General features: G+C 44.2%; 1 protein-coding gene across 1 annotated transcript in view; it reads left to right on the top strand.

Moving 5' to 3' along the window:
• The window catches only part of CNMD (chondromodulin), a 125,066-nt gene that overhangs the window by 95,874 nt on the left and 11,413 nt on the right, over positions 1-17,779 (top strand). The window contains exon 6 of the mRNA XM_073580344.1: positions 6,922-7,112. Within this exon, the coding sequence (XP_073436445.1) occupies positions 6,922-7,112 (191 nt within the window). The remainder of the gene's footprint in view (positions 1-6,921; positions 7,113-17,779) is intronic.

The following is a 17,779-nucleotide window of genomic DNA, read 5'->3' as shown; positions in this document are numbered from 1 at the left end:
ACCGGCATGTGGTTCCCCCCATTTTTTTACAACTAGCCTTGCTAAAGCAGACAGCTGGGGGCTGTTATTCTCAGGCTGGTAAGGGGCCATTGATATAGGCCCCCAGACTTGGATTGCTTTTTTATTTTATTTTTATTACAGGAGATCGAGGGCTTTGTTTGAATTAGGCTTGATTTTAAGTATGGTTTAGTTGAGATTAATAAAGGAGTCTGTCATTTTTTTCAAATAAAGGTCTTTATTCTGGCTGTGTCTCTATTTACCATACAACTATAGGATTAGTAATGGATGGGTATCTTATAGACGCCTCTCCATTACTAAGCCGTGGGCTTGATGTCACCTCATCTGACAATACAAAGGTGACATCAACCCCAAAAATATTACCCCACTTACTACATTTACAAGGCAAGTGAGAAAAGCGGGACAACGTGCCAGAATTGGCACATCTAATAGATGTGCCTTTTCTGGGCAGCTGTGGGCTGCTATTTTTAGGCTAGGGGGGGTCAATATCCATGGCCCCTTATCAGCCTAAGGCTGAGTTCCCACGTTGTGTTTTTTAAGCGTTTCCGCTGCGTTTTTCCCGCAGCGGAAACGCATAATAAAACGCATTCCCATGCAATCCTATGGGATTCTGCAATTGCTGTGCCCATGCTGCGGATTTTGCCGCTGCGGAATCGCATCACGATAAAATCTGCAGCATGTCCATTAAATCTGCAGAATTGCGGCGATTCCGCCACTATAGTATTGTATTGAAACGCTCACTTTCCGCATGTGGCTATGCCCACCATGCGTAAAGTGAGCGCTTCATGTGTGGATAGTACCCAGGGTCTGGAGGAGAGGAGACCCTGGGTTCTGCTGTTTTGGCACCTCATGGGTTCTCCCAGTGGGTCATGGCATCGGAAAACCATAACAGTAAAATCTGGCGCACCTTCCCTTCTGAGCTCTGCCATGCGCCCCAACAGTGGTTTATCCCCACATATTGGGTATCAATGTACTCAGGACAATTTTCACAATAACGTTTGGGGTCCAATTTCTTCTGTTACCCTTGGGAAAATAAAAAATTGAGGTCGAAAAGATCACTTTTGTGGATAAAATGATTTTTTATTTTTACGGCTCTACGTTATAAACTTCAGTGAAGCACTTGGGGGTTCAAAGTACTCACCATACATCTAGATAAGTTCCTTAGGGGGTCTAGTTTCCAAAACGGTGCTACTTGTGGGGGTTTTCCACTGTTTAGGCACATCAGGGCTCTCCAAATGCAACATGGCGTCCAATCTCAATTTCAGCCAATTTTAATTGAAAAGTCAAACGGCACTCTTCCGAGCTCTGCCATGTGCCCAAACAGTGGTTTACCTGCATATATGGGGTACCAGGACAAATTAGACAAAAACTTTTGGGGTCCAATTTCTCCTGTTATCCTTGGTAAAATAAAAAAAATTGGATCTGAAGTAAATTTTTAGTGAAAAAAAGTTAAATGTTCATTTTTTTAAACATTCCAAAAATTCCTGTGAAGCACCTGAAGGGTTAATAAACTTCTTGTCACAGAGTGACTTGACCCAACGGATGGTCGGTCAGCTAACGGCACAACACACACAACGGAGATGGAATAGGGGAGAGGAAGGCCCTACCAATAGGGAATGCGGGATGGTCACCACATGAGCCCCAACCTGAGACTGTCCCTACACTCACCTAAAGCCTTATGTGGGTTCTTCCCTCCGCCGCCGTCAGGACACCTCATCCCTAGTAGTCACCTAATACTGCCCTGACTAGTGCCGGCAAGGAGCACTAGCCTCACCTATGCAGAATAATTCACATAGGGGGAAGTGACAAACACCAAAGGAACAAGGTAACAAAAACACCACACTTAGCTTATGTACACTGTTGCTAAGCTCCACTGCAGATAACAACAGCAACTGAACTCCCAACACCAGAAGTGACTGACACCAGAGAGCTGCTCCTGCTAGGCTGATCTCCAGAAAGGAACTGTATCACCAACAGTCAGCTGATGCATAAGATGACCTTTTAAAGGATGGCGGGAGTGCTCACTGCCAACATCAGCTGATCCAGCAGCAATGCAATTACATCAGATTGCCAGAGGTGGGAAAAACTGACATTAACCCCCGATGGTCCAAAAGGAAAAAAATTTTTAACTGAGAGGAACCAGAGCTGCCACAAATCCAAAAATGGATCGTGACACTTCTTGAAAGTGGTTTTGAGCACCTTCAGGGGTGCAGTTTTTAGAATGGTGTCACTTTTGGGTATTTTCTATCATATAGACCCCTTAAAGTGACTTCAAATGTGATGTGGTCCCTAAGAAAAAAATGATGTTGTAAAAATGAGAAATTGCTGCTTTAACTTTTAACCCTTATAACTTCCTAATAAAAAAAAATGGTTCCAAATTTATGCTGATGTGAAGTAAACATGTGGGAAATGTTACTTATTAAGTATTTTATGTGACATATCTCTGATTTAAGGGCATGGAAATTCAAAGTTGGAAAATTGCTAAATTTTCAAAATTTTTGCCAAATTTCCATTTTTTTCCACAAATAAATGCAAGTCATATCAAATAAATTTTACCACTATCATGAAGTACAATATGTCACGTGAAAACAATGTCAGAATCACCGGGATGCATGGAAGCGTTCCAGAGTTATTACCTCATAAAGGGACAGTGGTGAGAATTGTAAAAACTGGCCTGGTCATTAACGTGCAAACCACCCTTGGGGGTAAAGGGGTTAAACACTGCACTTGCGCAGTTAATATTGTGTTGTTTTTATTTATTTTTTGTTTCAACTTAACTCCAGCAAAATAGCACCATTTTGCTGGAGACATTTTTTTTTTTTGCTTTAACAAAATGGCGGCAGTGCATGCGCAGTAGCATCTATCGGCAAGGGATGCTATCAATCTGCGCAAGCCCTGCCCAACACTACAACTACAATAACTGCAGTTTACTGAGCAAAATCCTGATAACAGGACCAAAAAAGAAAACAATGGGTGCAAGGCCTACCAAACAACTGACCAGTTGTAATATAAATATGAAGGTTTGGTATGTGCCTATGAGGCTTTGCACCCTATTCTAACTGAGCTGTGCTGTTTTTCTTTTTTTAAAACATAGATACATAGATAGATAGATAGATAGATAGACGATACAGGTGCATCTCAAAAAATTAGAATATCATCAAAAAGTTAATTTATTTCAGTTCTTCAATACAAAAAGTGAAACTCATTATATAGTCATTACAAACAGAGTGATGTATGAAATGTATGTTCAGTAAATACACTCAATACTTGGTCAGGGCTCCTTTGGCATCAATTACTGAATCAATACGGCGTGGCATGGAGGCGATCAGCATGTGGCCCTCTCGGAGGTATTATGGAAGCCCAGGTTGTATTACCGCCATGTCAATGTCCACTCGTGCTCCAGTCTCCCGACGGGCTGCTTGGATCAGGGCGCACCATGCTGTCACTGTACTTCCAGCCTTGTAGCCTTCCCAGTTCCCTCGTTGTCCGTGCATGCACACTCTTAGGCCTCTGCCGCGCGCTTGCCAGGTGCACTAGTCTTCTGCAAGAATCCTGACCTGGAAGTGATCTCACTGGGTGCCCAGAGGAAGGTATATCAGACGTCTTCGGCCGTCCCTCGGCGCCTGATTATTATTTCCTGCACTTGCCTCTGTAGGTGTTCTCCCAGGTCCCTGTATGTTTAAAGTGCATGCTCTGCCCCTGTTCACTTCCAGTGCATGCTCTGCTCTGTCCCTGTACGCTTCAAGTGCGTGCTCTACTCTGCTGTCCCTGTACGCTTCCAGTGCATGTCCAGCTCTGATTGGTCACTGTACGCTTCCAGTGCGTGCTCTGCTCTGTCCCTGTACACCTGCCAGGATGTGCTCTGCTCTGCCCAGGATCTCGAACTCTCTGTGAACTCTGCCTTGTCCCGGATCCCGTGTCTCTCTGCAGCTGCTCAGCTCTGTCTCATTCTCGGAGAGTACCGATTCTTCTCCTTGTCTTCAAACCGATCCTCTGGTACTAGCTATTGCGGTATACCTTCCTCCTGTATAGGGGTTGGTTCCACCTGGCAAGCTTGTCCAGGGTCGGCCGGTACCGCGAATCAGTGGGTCCACTCTAGGTTTCGTAACAGGTTTCTTTGATAGCAGCCTTCAGCTCATCTATTGTTGGGTCTGGTGTCTCTCATCTTCCTCTTGACAATACCCCATAGATTCTCTATCGGGTTAAGGTCAGAGGAGTTTGCTCGCCAATCAAGCACAGTGATACTGTTGTTTTTAAACCAGGTATTAGTACTTTGGGCAGTGTGGACAGGTGCCAAGTTCTGCTGGAGAATGAAATTTCCATCTCCAACAGCTTGTCGGCAGAGGGAAGCATGAAGTGCTCTAAAATTTCCTGGTAGACGGCTGCGCTGACTTTAGTCTTGATAAAAAAAAGTTGACCTACACCAGCAGATGACATGACTCCCGAAACCATCACTGACTGTGGATACGTCACACTAGACCTTTGAAATCAAGGTCCCAGAGTCTGAAGGAAGAGTGGAGAGGCACACAATCCAAGCTGCTTGAGGTCTAGTGTTAAGTTCCCACAATCAGTGTTCGTTTGGGGAGCCATGTCATCTGCTGGTGTAGGTCCACTGTGTTTTATCAAGACCAAAGTCAGCGCAGCCGTCTACCAAGAAATTTTAGAACACTTCATGCTTCCTTCTGCCGACAAGCTTTCTGGAGATGGAAATTTCATTCTCCAGCAGGACTTGGCACCTGTCCACACTGCCAAAAGTACCAATACCTGGTTTAAAAACAACAGTATCACTGTGCTTGATTGGCCAGCAAACTCACCTGATCTTAACTCCACAGAGAATCTATGGGGTATTGTCAAGAGGAAGATGAGAGACACCAGACCCAACAATGCAGACGAGCTGAAGGCCTGGCAGAGCATCAAAAAGGAGGAAACACAGCGTCTGGTGATGTCCATGAGTTCAAGACTTCAGGCAATCCTTGCCAACAAAGGGTTTTCAACCAAGTACTAGAAATGAACATTTTATTTAATCTGTCCAATTACTTTTGGTCCCAATAAAAACAGGGTGGCACATGTAAAGGAGCTGAAACTACTAAACCCTTCATCCAATTTTAATGTGGATACCCTCATATGAAAGCTGAACGTCTAAACTTGTTTAAAATTCATTGTGGTAATGTCTAGAACCAAAATTAGAACAATGTTGTCTCTGTCCAAATATATATGGACCTAACTGTAGATGATAGATAGATTATAGATAGATAGATGGATGATAGATAGATAAGAGATAGATATGAGGATAGATCATAGATAATATATAGATAGATGATAGAGATTGAAAATTGATAATAGAATAGATAGATGATAAATAATAATGATAGATAGATAATAGATGATAGATAATAGATAGATGAGAGATAGATGATAGATAATAGATAGATGATAGATTGATAGATAATAGATAAATGATAGATAGATGATAGACAATAGATAGATGATAGATAATAGGTTATAATAGATAGATCATAGATAATAGATGATAAAGAGATGATAGATAGATAATATATAGAAAGATAATATATAAATATGTAATAGACAGATGATAGATAATAGATAATATATAGATAATAGATAGATGACAGCTAGATATTATGATAGATGATGATAGATAATAGATGATCGATATAGATAATAGACGACAGATGATAGATAGATGGTAGATAATAGAATAGATAAATGACAGATAATAGATATTAGATAGATAAATAAAGATAGCTAGATAGATATGATAGATAATTGTCACGGACGTGGTTTGTGGAACCACTGTGCCATGGACCGTGGAGAGCCTGGAAGGGCATGACTAAGCGATCACCAAACTGTTAATTAGAGCCTCTGATGGTGAGATTAGGCTTGGCTCCTGATGGACGCCAGGTGCCACTCCAGGACAGACCAACGGACTCACAGCAGCTGGACCCAGTAGGACAGATTGGAGGGTGCAGCAGGTAGCGTTGGTATCAGAGTGCAGCAGGCTGAGCTTGTAGCAGAGTGCACTAGGCAGAGTTCGTATAAGAATGCAGCTGACAGGATTTGAACGAGTGCAACAGGGACTGGTATGGTGTGGTGCTAACAATGATAGATAGATGATAATATTTAGATAATAGATAAATAGAAAGATGATATATAGATAGATAATAGCTGATAGATGGATAGATAGATATGAGATAGATAGATAATAGATAGCTGATAGATAGATAATAGATGAGTATAGACAGATAATAGATAGATATGAGAATAGATAGATAACAGATATAGATACATGTGGTTTGAAGGAAGATCTTTGATCACAAAATTAATTTGAGCTAGTTGCTTTAAAATACGACTGTTTTCTCTGTGAAATGTTACCAAGGGATGCATTTTAATTTCCAGAAATGTTTTCTATCCCACCTCATTATAGCGTCTCCCGGGAAGAAGAGCTTTGCTGCAGAGACCTGCAGTGTCATTTGCTAATCCTAGAAACAAGACTGTGACTATTCTATCAGCTGCTGTGCGGATTAGCATTCTAGAAGTTAACCTTTGATGTTTACTTCACCAGGAGAAGTGCTATAATGTATAATTAACTGTGATTCCAAAATGTAATAGTGAATGTGTCATACATAGCAGGCCCAGCGAGGCTGCTAAACTGCTCCCAATCTGATTAGTGAATTCCGATAGTGATGATACTACTATCCTTTCCCGGTCGCCATATGAGCACTTACTACATCTGTTAACATTCAATGTAATCATCTGTTCAGCTCAGTTATAAGTCAATTTGGCTCCAGCCCCGCAGTATGTATGGAATATATCACCTAAATGATATAGAAGACCTATGTGTTGTTAAATGCTATTAAATATACTTTGCATTTCCATGTCTAGAAAATCCACGGGGTAAAAGGGATGTTAGAAGGAAAGTCAGGCAAGCTCAGAACCTAAATCTGGACCAGTTTGAGGCTGCAGCAGAAGAGGTCAACACCAGGCGACAAGGAAACCGCCGTGCCCAACAAGTCAACGAAACCCGACCATCTTCTGAGAGAGTCCAAGATTTCAACCCGGAGAACCCATACCATGTAAGCAATCCATTACCTGCTACCTGTACCAATGGGATTAATATATTTCTACCTGCTAAATTATTATTTTGGGACAAGGAATACAAGAGAATCACAGACCATGAGATATTACTGAATCATTTATTACAACTCATGATAGCGACTACTGATTGTAGGGATTTTAAAAATGGACTATAAATAGGAAATGTGTTGATACCCAATACTCCCCTGTTCAGTCCCCGCCGCTCCGATGGTCCCCGCTGTCATTTGCCGACTTGCCTGCAGCGATTACTTTGCATATATCCAAGTGACCGCTGACGCCAATCAGTGACCTCAGCATACATGTGTTACATGTTATCATTACCACTGTCTGGCTTGTGATAGTTTAACCTTCCATCAAAGATCTCTAACACTTGCACTATAAATACAAATTTCCTTTGGAGACAAAAAATAGTGTTTATTTAACCCAATCCAATCACAGTCAATTTTCAGTTTTACGCTCTCATCTTTTCCTCCTCTTCTTCCAACAGTCATTCCTTTTTTAGTTTCCATTGAAATCGTTGGATAAGGGCTTGTTTTCTCAAGATGAGTTGCAAGTTTGAATGTCACTGTGACGCTAGTCACTACTCAATGTGAAACTAGTCATTACTCATGGACTCATCATGAGACAGGACAGTCAAGTGGTCCGGGGTCAGTACCAAGAGGGTTCATAATAGTCAAAGGGAAAAGACAAAAGCATAGTCAGGCAACAGTCCGAGGTCAGAGTATCTGGAAGGTAGTGGATTAACACAAAGGGGTAAGTCAAACAGATGGTCAAAGGTAAATCCAAGGTCAGCAACGGAGATCAGTATACAACTAAGAGCACAGAGCAAACACACACACCACTTGAGCAAAGCTACAATTGGCAATGGTCTGACAATTGTCAGAATGCTAAATAGCCCTGTAATCACCGAGAATGGATGACACCTGGAGGAGATCCCACAGACCCAGCCAGGTTGGACGGCTGAGCTGTCATTCACAATACTCACACCTCTGCCTTAGATTGGGCGTTAGAGCTGTCACTCACAATTCTGACAGCTCAGCAAGCCCTCAATCCCATAGGGCGACAGAGCTGTGAGTCACAGCGTCCACAGGACACCATGAGTGGTGAAATCATGTATGTCACCACCATCCATTTTTACATTACGTCACATTAAAATGGGAAAAAAAAAATTCAGAGTGCAATCGTCTGCTTGCTTATTGTAAATGTTTCATTATCGCAGCATTGCATTATATACCAAAAATCATTTTGTCTTAAAAAGCTAAGCTTGTGCCCAGGCTCCCCAAGAGCACCAACATAGCAATTATGGAGGCATTCAGAAGTCATGACAACACATTGGACCTCGACAATCATGTGGCCCTGGCAGGATTGCTGTACTTAAAATGCCAGTGTCAGAGCTTGAGGTTTGGTTTAGTTGTAATGATATTTTTAGCACCAAGAGCTTATCATTGCTGGGACAAGGCAGCACATTTTATTTAATCTATTTTTACTAATTTATATTGCGCCATTAATTCCACAGCACTTTAGACATTATTGGCACTGTCCCCGATGGGGTTTACAATCTAAATTCCCTATCAGTATGTCTTTGAAATGTGGGAGGAAACCGGAGTACCCGGAGGAAACCCATGCAAACACGGGGAGAACATACAAACTCCTTGCAGATGTTGTCCTTGGTGGGATTAGAATCCAGGACCCCAATGCTGCAAGGCTGCAGTGCTAACCACTGAGTCACCGTGCCGTCCATACACCTGGTAGTCCAACTCCACCCCCTCCTATGATAGGCAGCTCAAGGTCTATAACCATTGTATATACAAAGCCTGGTGTGGGTGGAAGCAGCTCTCTCAGCTCTGCTGCATGCTAAACCTAAAAGCTCTGATTGTGTGAGAAACGCTGCACTCAGTAATCTCAGGGATACATCACTGGATTCAGGATCTCTTTGAATACATCATGCTGCTCAGATGAGGTAGCAAAAACTCACTAACAGATTCCCTTTGAATGTATTGTATTTGAATTTTATGTGATATTCCAACACAAAGTAGCAAGTATTTGTGAAGTGTAAAGCAAATGATACATGGTTTTCTGAATATTTCAAAAACATAAATCTGAAAATTGTGACGTCCTTTTCTATTCAGCCCCCCTGAGTTAAAGGGGTTGTCCGGGCTTTTCCCATAATCTCAGTGCATATCTGGGCTGCAGAATGCTGACAATAAAGTAATTTACCTTCTGTGGCCAGTCTGCACGGTTTCCAAGATATGATGTTTTGTCTGTAAGAAAAACGTCCAGGGGTGTGTGTTCTGGCATTGAAATGAGAACTGGTCATTTCCTCCTACTCTACTAAAAACATGCCCTCTATAGCAACAACCCCACCTTCCATAGCTACAGGCCCTCCCCGACCACATGAAGAAGCCTAGCCCTCCTCACACAGTAACAAATCCTCCCCCTCTAGCAGGCTCAGTGCAGAGAGCAGAACCACCCAGCTGCTCCTCCCCCAGACACACGCTGAACAGTGATCTATGGAAAGTGAAACTAGTGAGGAGGAAACGACCAGTTCTCATTTCAATGCCAGAACACACACCCCCTGGACGTTTTTCTTACAAGCAAGAGATCATATCTTGGAAACCGTGCAGACTGGCCACAGAAGGTAAATTACTTATTGTCAACATTCTGCAGCCCAGATATGCAGAGATTATGTGAAAAGCTCGGAAAACCCTTTAATACTTTGTAGGACTCTTTTGCTGCAATTACGGCTGCAAGTCTTTTTGGGTATGTTTTTTGAAGCTTCTAACAGGTTTACCTCCAGGATTGCCCTGTATTTACCTCCATCAATCTTCCCATAAACTCTGACCAACTTCTCTGTCCCTGCTTAAGAGAAGCATTGCCACAGTATGATGCTGCCACCACCTTGTTTGATGGTGGGGATGGTGTTTTCAACGTGAGGTGCAGTGCTAGTTTTCCCCCATATGTAGCCTTTTGCATTTAGCCCAAAAAGTTCTACTTTCGCTTTATCTGACTAGAGCACCTTCTTCCACATTCTGTGTTCCCTAAAATGGCATACAGTCATGGCCAAAAGTTTTGAGAATGACACAAATATTAATTTTTACAAAGTCTACTGCTTCATTTTTTCTAATGGCAATTTGCATATACTCCAGAATGTTATAAAGAGTGATCAGCTTAACAGCAATTACTTGCAAAGTCAATATTTGCCTAGAAAATTAACTTTATCCCCCAAAACACATTTCAACATCATTGCAGCCCTGCCTTAAAAGGACCAGCTAACATTGTTTCAGTGATTGCTCCATTAACACAGGTGTGGGTGTTGATGAGGACAGGGCTGGAGATCAATCTGTCATGATTAAGTAAGAATGACACCACTGGACACTTTAAAAGGAGGCTGGTGCTTGGCATCATTGTTTCTCTTCTGTTAACCATGGTTATCTCTAAAGAAACACATGCAGTCATCATTGCACTGCACAAAAATGGCCTAACAGGGAAGAGTATCGCAGCTAGAAAGATTGCACCTCAGTCAACAATCTATCGCATCATCAAGAACTTCAAGGAGAGAGGTTCCCTTGTTGCCAAAAAGGCTCCAGGGCGACCAAGAAAGACCAGCAAGCGCCAGGACGTCTCTTAAAAGTGTTTAAGCTGTGGGATCGGGCTACCAGCAGTGCAGAGCTTGCTCAGGAATGGCAGCAGGCAGGTGTGAGTGCATTTGCACGCACTGTGAGGCGGAGAATCTTGGAGCGCTACCACCAGTCTTGTCTCATGCCAACTGTCAAGCATCCTGAAATCATTCATGTGTGTCTTGCCTAAAAACACAGCCATGAATAAAGAATGGTACCAGAATGTCCTCCAAGAGCAACTTCTCCCAACCGTCCAAGAGCAGTTTGGCGATCAACAATGCCTTTTTCAACATGATGGAGCACCTTGCCATAAAGCAAAGGTGATAACTAAATGGCTCAGGGAACAAAACAAAGATTTTGGGACCATGGCCTGGAAACTCCCCAGATCTTAATCCCATTGAGAACTTGTGGTCAATCATCAAGAGACGGGTGGACAAACAAAAACCTTCAAATTCAGACAAAATAAAAGCATTGATTTTGCAAAAATGGACTGCTATCAGTCAGGATTTGATCCAGAAGTTGATTGAGAGCATGCCAGGGAGAATTGCTGAGGTCCTGAAGAAGAAGGGTCAACACTGCAAATAGTGACTTGCTGCATTAACTCATTCTAACTGTCAATATATCCTTTGGCTACTCATAATATGATTGCAATTATATTTCTGTATGTGATAAAAACATCTGACAAACACACATAAAAACCAGAGGCCAGCAGATCATGTGAAAATATAATATTTGTGTCATTCTCAAAACTTTTGGCCATGACTGTATGTAAGACGGTGCTCTGGTCAGGTGAGACCAAAGTAGATATTCACAGCAAAAAAATGTAAATTCTTTTATTTGGGATAGCCATTGAGGAGTGGAGGCGCCAATTTCTTCATTTGATTAAATAGGATGCCAACCTCCGCTGACAGGCAGGGTCAGATAAGGGTGAGTTTAGCTATCATCCCTTAGTCTGCAACGTTACTACACCTGTCCTACCCCTCCCCTTATAACATCTTGTTCAATAGATACACTCCTTCTTGCTAGTTTTTCATTCCCTCAATATAAGGTTTCTAAGAGTAGAAAGGACAGTTGACAGGGAGCGTGGGTGCCATTTGTGCAGGAATAGGGTGCCAACCTCCGCTGGCAGGTTGGGTGCATTTCAGATTTAGATTAGGGCCAGGCACCTCCCTTGGCCTTTTTCTATTTTCTCTTTTTGATATTATGGTGATGGTTTTGTGTGCACCAGTAATTTTAGATTCACTAATAAAAGTTACTTTTTAAATAGTATATTAAGGTCCTCGTCTGTGAATTGGTGAGACCAAAGAACTTCTTGCGTTAAATGAAAAACGTAATGTGTTGCATAAAACCTAACACTGCAGATCACCATGAAAACACCATCCCCACTGTCAAACATGGTGGTGGCAGTATCATGTGGGGATGCTTTTCTTCTGCAGGGACAAGAAAGCTGGTGGTTGATGGGAAGAATGATGGAGCTAAATACAGGTACATTTTGGAGGAAAACCTGTTAGAGGCTGCAAAAGATTTCAGACTAGGGCGTATGTTCACATTCCAACAGGACAATGACCCTAAACATACTGTCAGAGGTAAAATGGAATGGTTTAGATCAAAGCATATCCATGTCTGTGAATGTCCCAGTCATGGTCCAGACCAAAATTCCATTGAGAATCTGTGGCAAGACTTGAAAAAGACGGTCTCCATACAATCTGAGCTAGAGTGAGTGTTCAAAGAATAGGCAAACATTTCTGTCACTATATGTGCAAAGATGGTACAAATATACTCCAAAAGATTTGCACCAGTAATTGCAGCGAAAGTCGGTCCTACATAGAATTGACTTAGGGGTGTAAATACAATTGCACGTCACAATTTTTAGATTTATATTTTTGAAATATTTAGAAAACCATGTATCATTTCTTTTACCGTATTTTCCGGCGTATAAGACGACCCCCCCAACTTTTCCAGTTAAAATAGTAAATCTTAAAAGTCGGGGGATCTTCTTATATGATTGTCATCTTATATGCCGGGTGCGGAGCAATCTTCATATGGTGGGGGAGTGGTCCCGATGAAGAAGGGAGGGTGTAAGTGGAGTTATCATCCCCCTTTTACCTCATTGGTGGCAGCGGTGCTGCGGGTCTCTGTGCTGTGGGGATCGTTGGCTCCTCCATCTGCAGTGTGGCGGCTCTGTGCTGGGTGTTGGAGGCGGCTCCTCTTTGTCCAGCGTGAGGGCGCTGTGCTGGGGGGCGGCTGCGGGACGAGATCTGAATCTGAGCTCGGCTCCGGGCTATGGTGAAATGCCGGAGGAGCCCCGATGCTGGACAGAGAGCCGCCGCAGCCACCACCCCCCGGCACAGCGCCCCCACGCTGGACAAACAGGAGCCGCCGACCCCCAGCACAGAGCCGCCACACTGCTGAAGGAGCCGCCGCACCGCTGCCACCAATGAGATAAAAGGGGATAACACCACCTACACCCTCCCTTCTTCATTGGGACCACTCCCCCGCCATATGCACTCGGCATATAAGACGACCTCCGACTTTTAAGCAGATTTGGGGGGGGTTAAAAAGTCGTCTTAGGCTGGTTTCACATTAGCGCTTTTTAAGCGCACGCACGGCCGGGGGTAGCTCCGCCCCCGAGCCGGCTCTCTGCCCGGCGTGCCCGCCCCTTGCTTGTAGCGCCGCCTCCTAGCGCACAGCCAAAATCCGAAGTTTGATTTTGGCGCACACGGCGCACCGTCAAAAGTGCGCAGCGCAGGTCAAAGCGCAACTAGCGCACGGCCTGCGCACGATCTGCGCACCCTATGCTAAAGATAGGGTGCGCCGATCGCAGACGCCGCTGTGCGCTAGGAGGCGGCGCTACAAGCAAGGGGCGGGCACGCCGGGCAGAGAGCCGGCTCGGGGGCGGAGCTACCCCCGACCGTGCGTGCGCTTAAAAAAGCGCTAATGTGAAACCAGCCTTACACGCCGGAAAATACGGTATATTTCAGAAATACTTGGTACTAGGTGTTGATACCACACAAAATCCCAATTATTATTCATTTTTATAGCGCCATTTATTCCATGGTGCTTTACAAGTACATAAAACATGAGCAATACATGGCACACACAATTACAGAGGGGACCCTGCCCACGAGGGCTTACAGTCTACAGGGGATGAGTGAGGATACACTAGGAGAGGGTAGAGCCAGTCGTGCAACGGTTCATTAGACTGAAGATCACTGTAGGTTTTAGGTTTGTTGGAAGAGGTGGGTCTTCCGGTTCCTTTTGAAAGTTTCTGTGGTAGGTGAAAGTCTGATGTGTTGGGGTTTAGCGTTCCAGAGTATGGGGGAAGCACGGGAGAAGTCTTGTATGCGGTAGTGGGAATAAGAGATAAGAGGGGAGTAGAGGAGATCTTGAGAGGATCGAAGGTTGCGTGTAGGTAAGTACCAGGAGACCATGTCACAGATGAAAGGAGACAGGTTGTGGATGGCTTTGTATGTCATAGTTAGGGTTTGGAACTGGAGCCTCTGGACAATAGGAAGTCAGTGAAGGGCTTGGAAGAGAGGAGGCTGGGGAATAATGGGAAGACAGGTGGATTAGTTGGGCAGCAGCATTTAGGATAGATTGGAGTGGTGCAAGAGTGCTAGAGATGAGGCCAGAGAGAAGGAAGCTGCAATAGTCAAGGTGGGAGATGATGAGGGCGTGCACAAGCGTTTTTGCAGTTTCATGGTCAAGGAATGAACGGATCCGAGAAATATTTTTGAGTTGGAGTCGGCAGGAGGAGGCAAGGGCTTGGATTTGTGGCTTGAAAGAGAGGGCAGAGTCGAGGATCACTCCGAGGCACCGAGCATGCGGAACTGGTTAAAGTGAGCAGCCATTAACATTGATGGTTAGCTCCGGTGGAGGGGTGGAGTGAGATGGGGGAAAGATCATGAATTCTGTTTCGTCCATGTTCAGTTTTAGAAAGCAAGCAGAAAAGATGAAATAGCGGACAGACCTTGTGGGATTTTGTTAAGCAAGGAGGTGATGTCAGGTTCTGCGTGTCATCGGCATAGAAATGATACTGCAAACCGTGGGATTCTATGAGCGGTCCCAGGCCGAAGGTGTAAATGGAGATAGAGGGCTCTAGAACTGAGCCTTGGGTAACACTGACAGACAGGGGGCGAGGTGAGGAGGTGGTGTGGGAGAGGAAGACACTGAATGTTCGGTCTGTTAGATATGACGAGATCCAGGATAGGGGCAAATCTGTGATGCCAAGAGATGATCTGTAACAAGAGGGAATGGTCCACAGTGTCAAAGGTGGAAGACAGATTCAGGAGGACAGAGTAGTGTAGCTTGCTCTTGGTGGTTAGTAGGCCATTGGTGACATTAGGGCGATTTCAGTTGAGTGATGTGGTCAGAAGCCAGATTGTAACCGGTCAAAGAGGGAGCAGGAGGACAGGTAGGAGGACAGTTCAAAATGGACATGCTGTTCCAGTAGTTTTGAGGCATAGGGGTGAGAGCAAGACACAAAGGATGGATCAAGGGAGGGCTTTTTGAGGATGGTTGTGATCGAGACATGTTTGAAGGAAAGACACCATTTGCAAGTGAAAGGTTGAAGAGATGGGTTAGGGTTGGGATGAAGACTGTGGCGAAGTTAGGGATGAGGTGGGACGGGAGCAGGTCAAGCGTACATGTGGTGAGATGTGATCTTGACAGAAGGGTGGAGGGCTGATCTTCTGTCATGGTGGAGGAGCTGGTTTTGGAAGAACAGGGATGAGCAGTTAAGAGGAGGGGCATTGGGGGCTGCGGGCAAAAGCTTTCTCTGATGCTATCGATCTTCAGCTTAAAGAAAGGCAAAGTCTTCAACAGAAATAAGAGAGGGAGGAGGTGCTGGAGGACGGAGTAGAGAATTGAAAGTGTTGAAAAGCTGTTTAGGGTTGGGAGACAGGGAGGATATGAGAAGTTTGTTTTGCGGCAGTGAATGTGGACTTGACACAGCGAGGGACTGCTTGAAGGCGATAAAGTGCTTGGCAGAACGGGATCTCTTCCATCTCCGCTCAGCAACCCTGGACGCCTGTCTCAGTTCTTTGGTTACATATCATTTTTCTGTTTGATCACACAAAACATTACAGTAAAAGAATAAAAAACATTAAAGTTAATTTTGTGGCACTAACTAATAAGTAGCATTTGACCAAACCTGTCCATCAGGCTTCTCCAATTGAAAAACCGTTTCCATATGTATAGTGCTTATCCACTGGAGGAGACTAATGGTGTGGTCACAGGCTCCTCCATCAGCAGCCATTTCGTGGACTGGAAAGCTGTGCAGTCTGTGAGTAAATGTGTCAAGATGCTGGCGTGCTCACCCTCTGCTTACCATCCTTTTCCCCTCACCCCAATAGAAAAGGGAAAGGGAGTGCACATGGTCAGAAAGTAACAAATCTTTGGACAATTGTGGCATGCACCATATATTCTGATCTTTTTACGTGTCAGTGTAGGAAGACTGGTCTGTACACTGCTGTTGTTGGGAATAGAAAGGAGAGTTCATTCAATGGCTCCGATGATGTTGGAGTGTGCCATTTTTTTGGAGCCCTCAGCTATGCTGCCATCTACACTTTCCTCCTGTCACCAATCACAGTGTTCAGTGCAAGAGGTGACAGGAGCTGCAGAGATTTGGTAAATACAGAGCGGAGGTCCAGGATGAGGTATCAGGGGAAAGTGAGCGGTGTTTGGCAGCCTGGCATTACTAGTACAATACCTGGCTACTGATCACTGGTCACCACCACTGTAACCACAGTGTTCAGAGCACAGCAGAGTAATCATCTCGCTGCGGTGATCTAACACTGTCTTGGCTCTGTTATGTCAGCGAAAGGCTCATTCAGAGACTTACACTGACATCGCAGAGCCGTGTATCTAATGCCTATCATGTGATACAGCTCAGAACCATATATATATATAATGCCCTTCATGTGTGTCACACATTATACATACTACTTGTCCCAAGAAAGTGGACTGAGCTTTGTCCACTTTTAAGGAAGCAGTAATGTGTGACAGTGTGGTGTCACACATTATACCACTTCTCGTATAGAAGTGGTCGGAGCTGTGTCACACATTATAACACTACTCCCTTGGACTGGATGTAGCGGTGTGACACATTACACCACTGCTCCCGTATACATAACGGAGTCGGCCCACACGTATCTAACACCATAATTTGTAATGCACTACACTAAGCCCTGTATCTAACCCCAGTGCACGATACAGTGAACAGCACCAACTAACAGAATCGGTGCTGCCCGCCGTGTTCACTGCCACTGTCCACATCTCAGTATTGCTTTGCTGTCACCAACAAAATGGCTCTGCACTGTGATAATAAACATCATCCTCCATTATCCTTTTGCAAACACCTAGAAGGGGAGGAGAAGGTAGACATCACACACATGGGAGCAGGCCCTGCCCACTGTTGCTACAGTCGTAATGTGAGTTAGTTGTATACTAGGCAGAGGTGTAGCTATGGGTTCATCTCGGGGGTGAAACATCTAAGTGGGCCCATAACCAGGTAACAGTGTTCACAAATACGGTGGCGTACTCTAGTCACAGATATAAAGGAACATCAGCAGTTGACCATGTAACTGAAAATAAGTCACTATACAATGACTAGCACTGATATTACTGCCATACTGTAACCATATAGTGGTAGACACCAGTGCTGCAGAAGATGTGATCACAGTGCAGTTATACATTTTGACTTACAGATGTCATTCTTTCTGATGAAGTCGTTCCCTTTTCCCGTCTTTTCCATGTGGCCCAGCCGCAACTCATCTGTAAATACAACAAAGACAAATCTGACTTCTCACATTTCCAGCACCGTTCCCCTCGATTTCCAACCTGCACAACCTCCTCATGCTACCAAATAAATGTTGGGCCGCTGCTACTCTATTGGTCCCTATTATTGCACCTGTTGCATGGCACAAAACAGAGCTCCTCTTACTGCCCCACATAATAATCCCACAGCTATGTCCATACTTAGTAATAATGCCTCCTTTATGCTCTCTAGATGGTAAATTTGTCCCCTA

Source organism: Dendrobates tinctorius, unplaced genomic scaffold (genome assembly GCF_039654945.1).
Source record: "Dendrobates tinctorius isolate UK_male_01 unplaced genomic scaffold, ASM3965494v1 ptg000064l, whole genome shotgun sequence".
Classification (NCBI taxonomy): domain Eukaryota; kingdom Metazoa; phylum Chordata; class Amphibia; order Anura; family Dendrobatidae; genus Dendrobates; species Dendrobates tinctorius.
The sequence above is the reverse complement of the archived record's forward strand: the minus strand, read 5'-3'. Positions and strand labels throughout refer to the sequence as shown.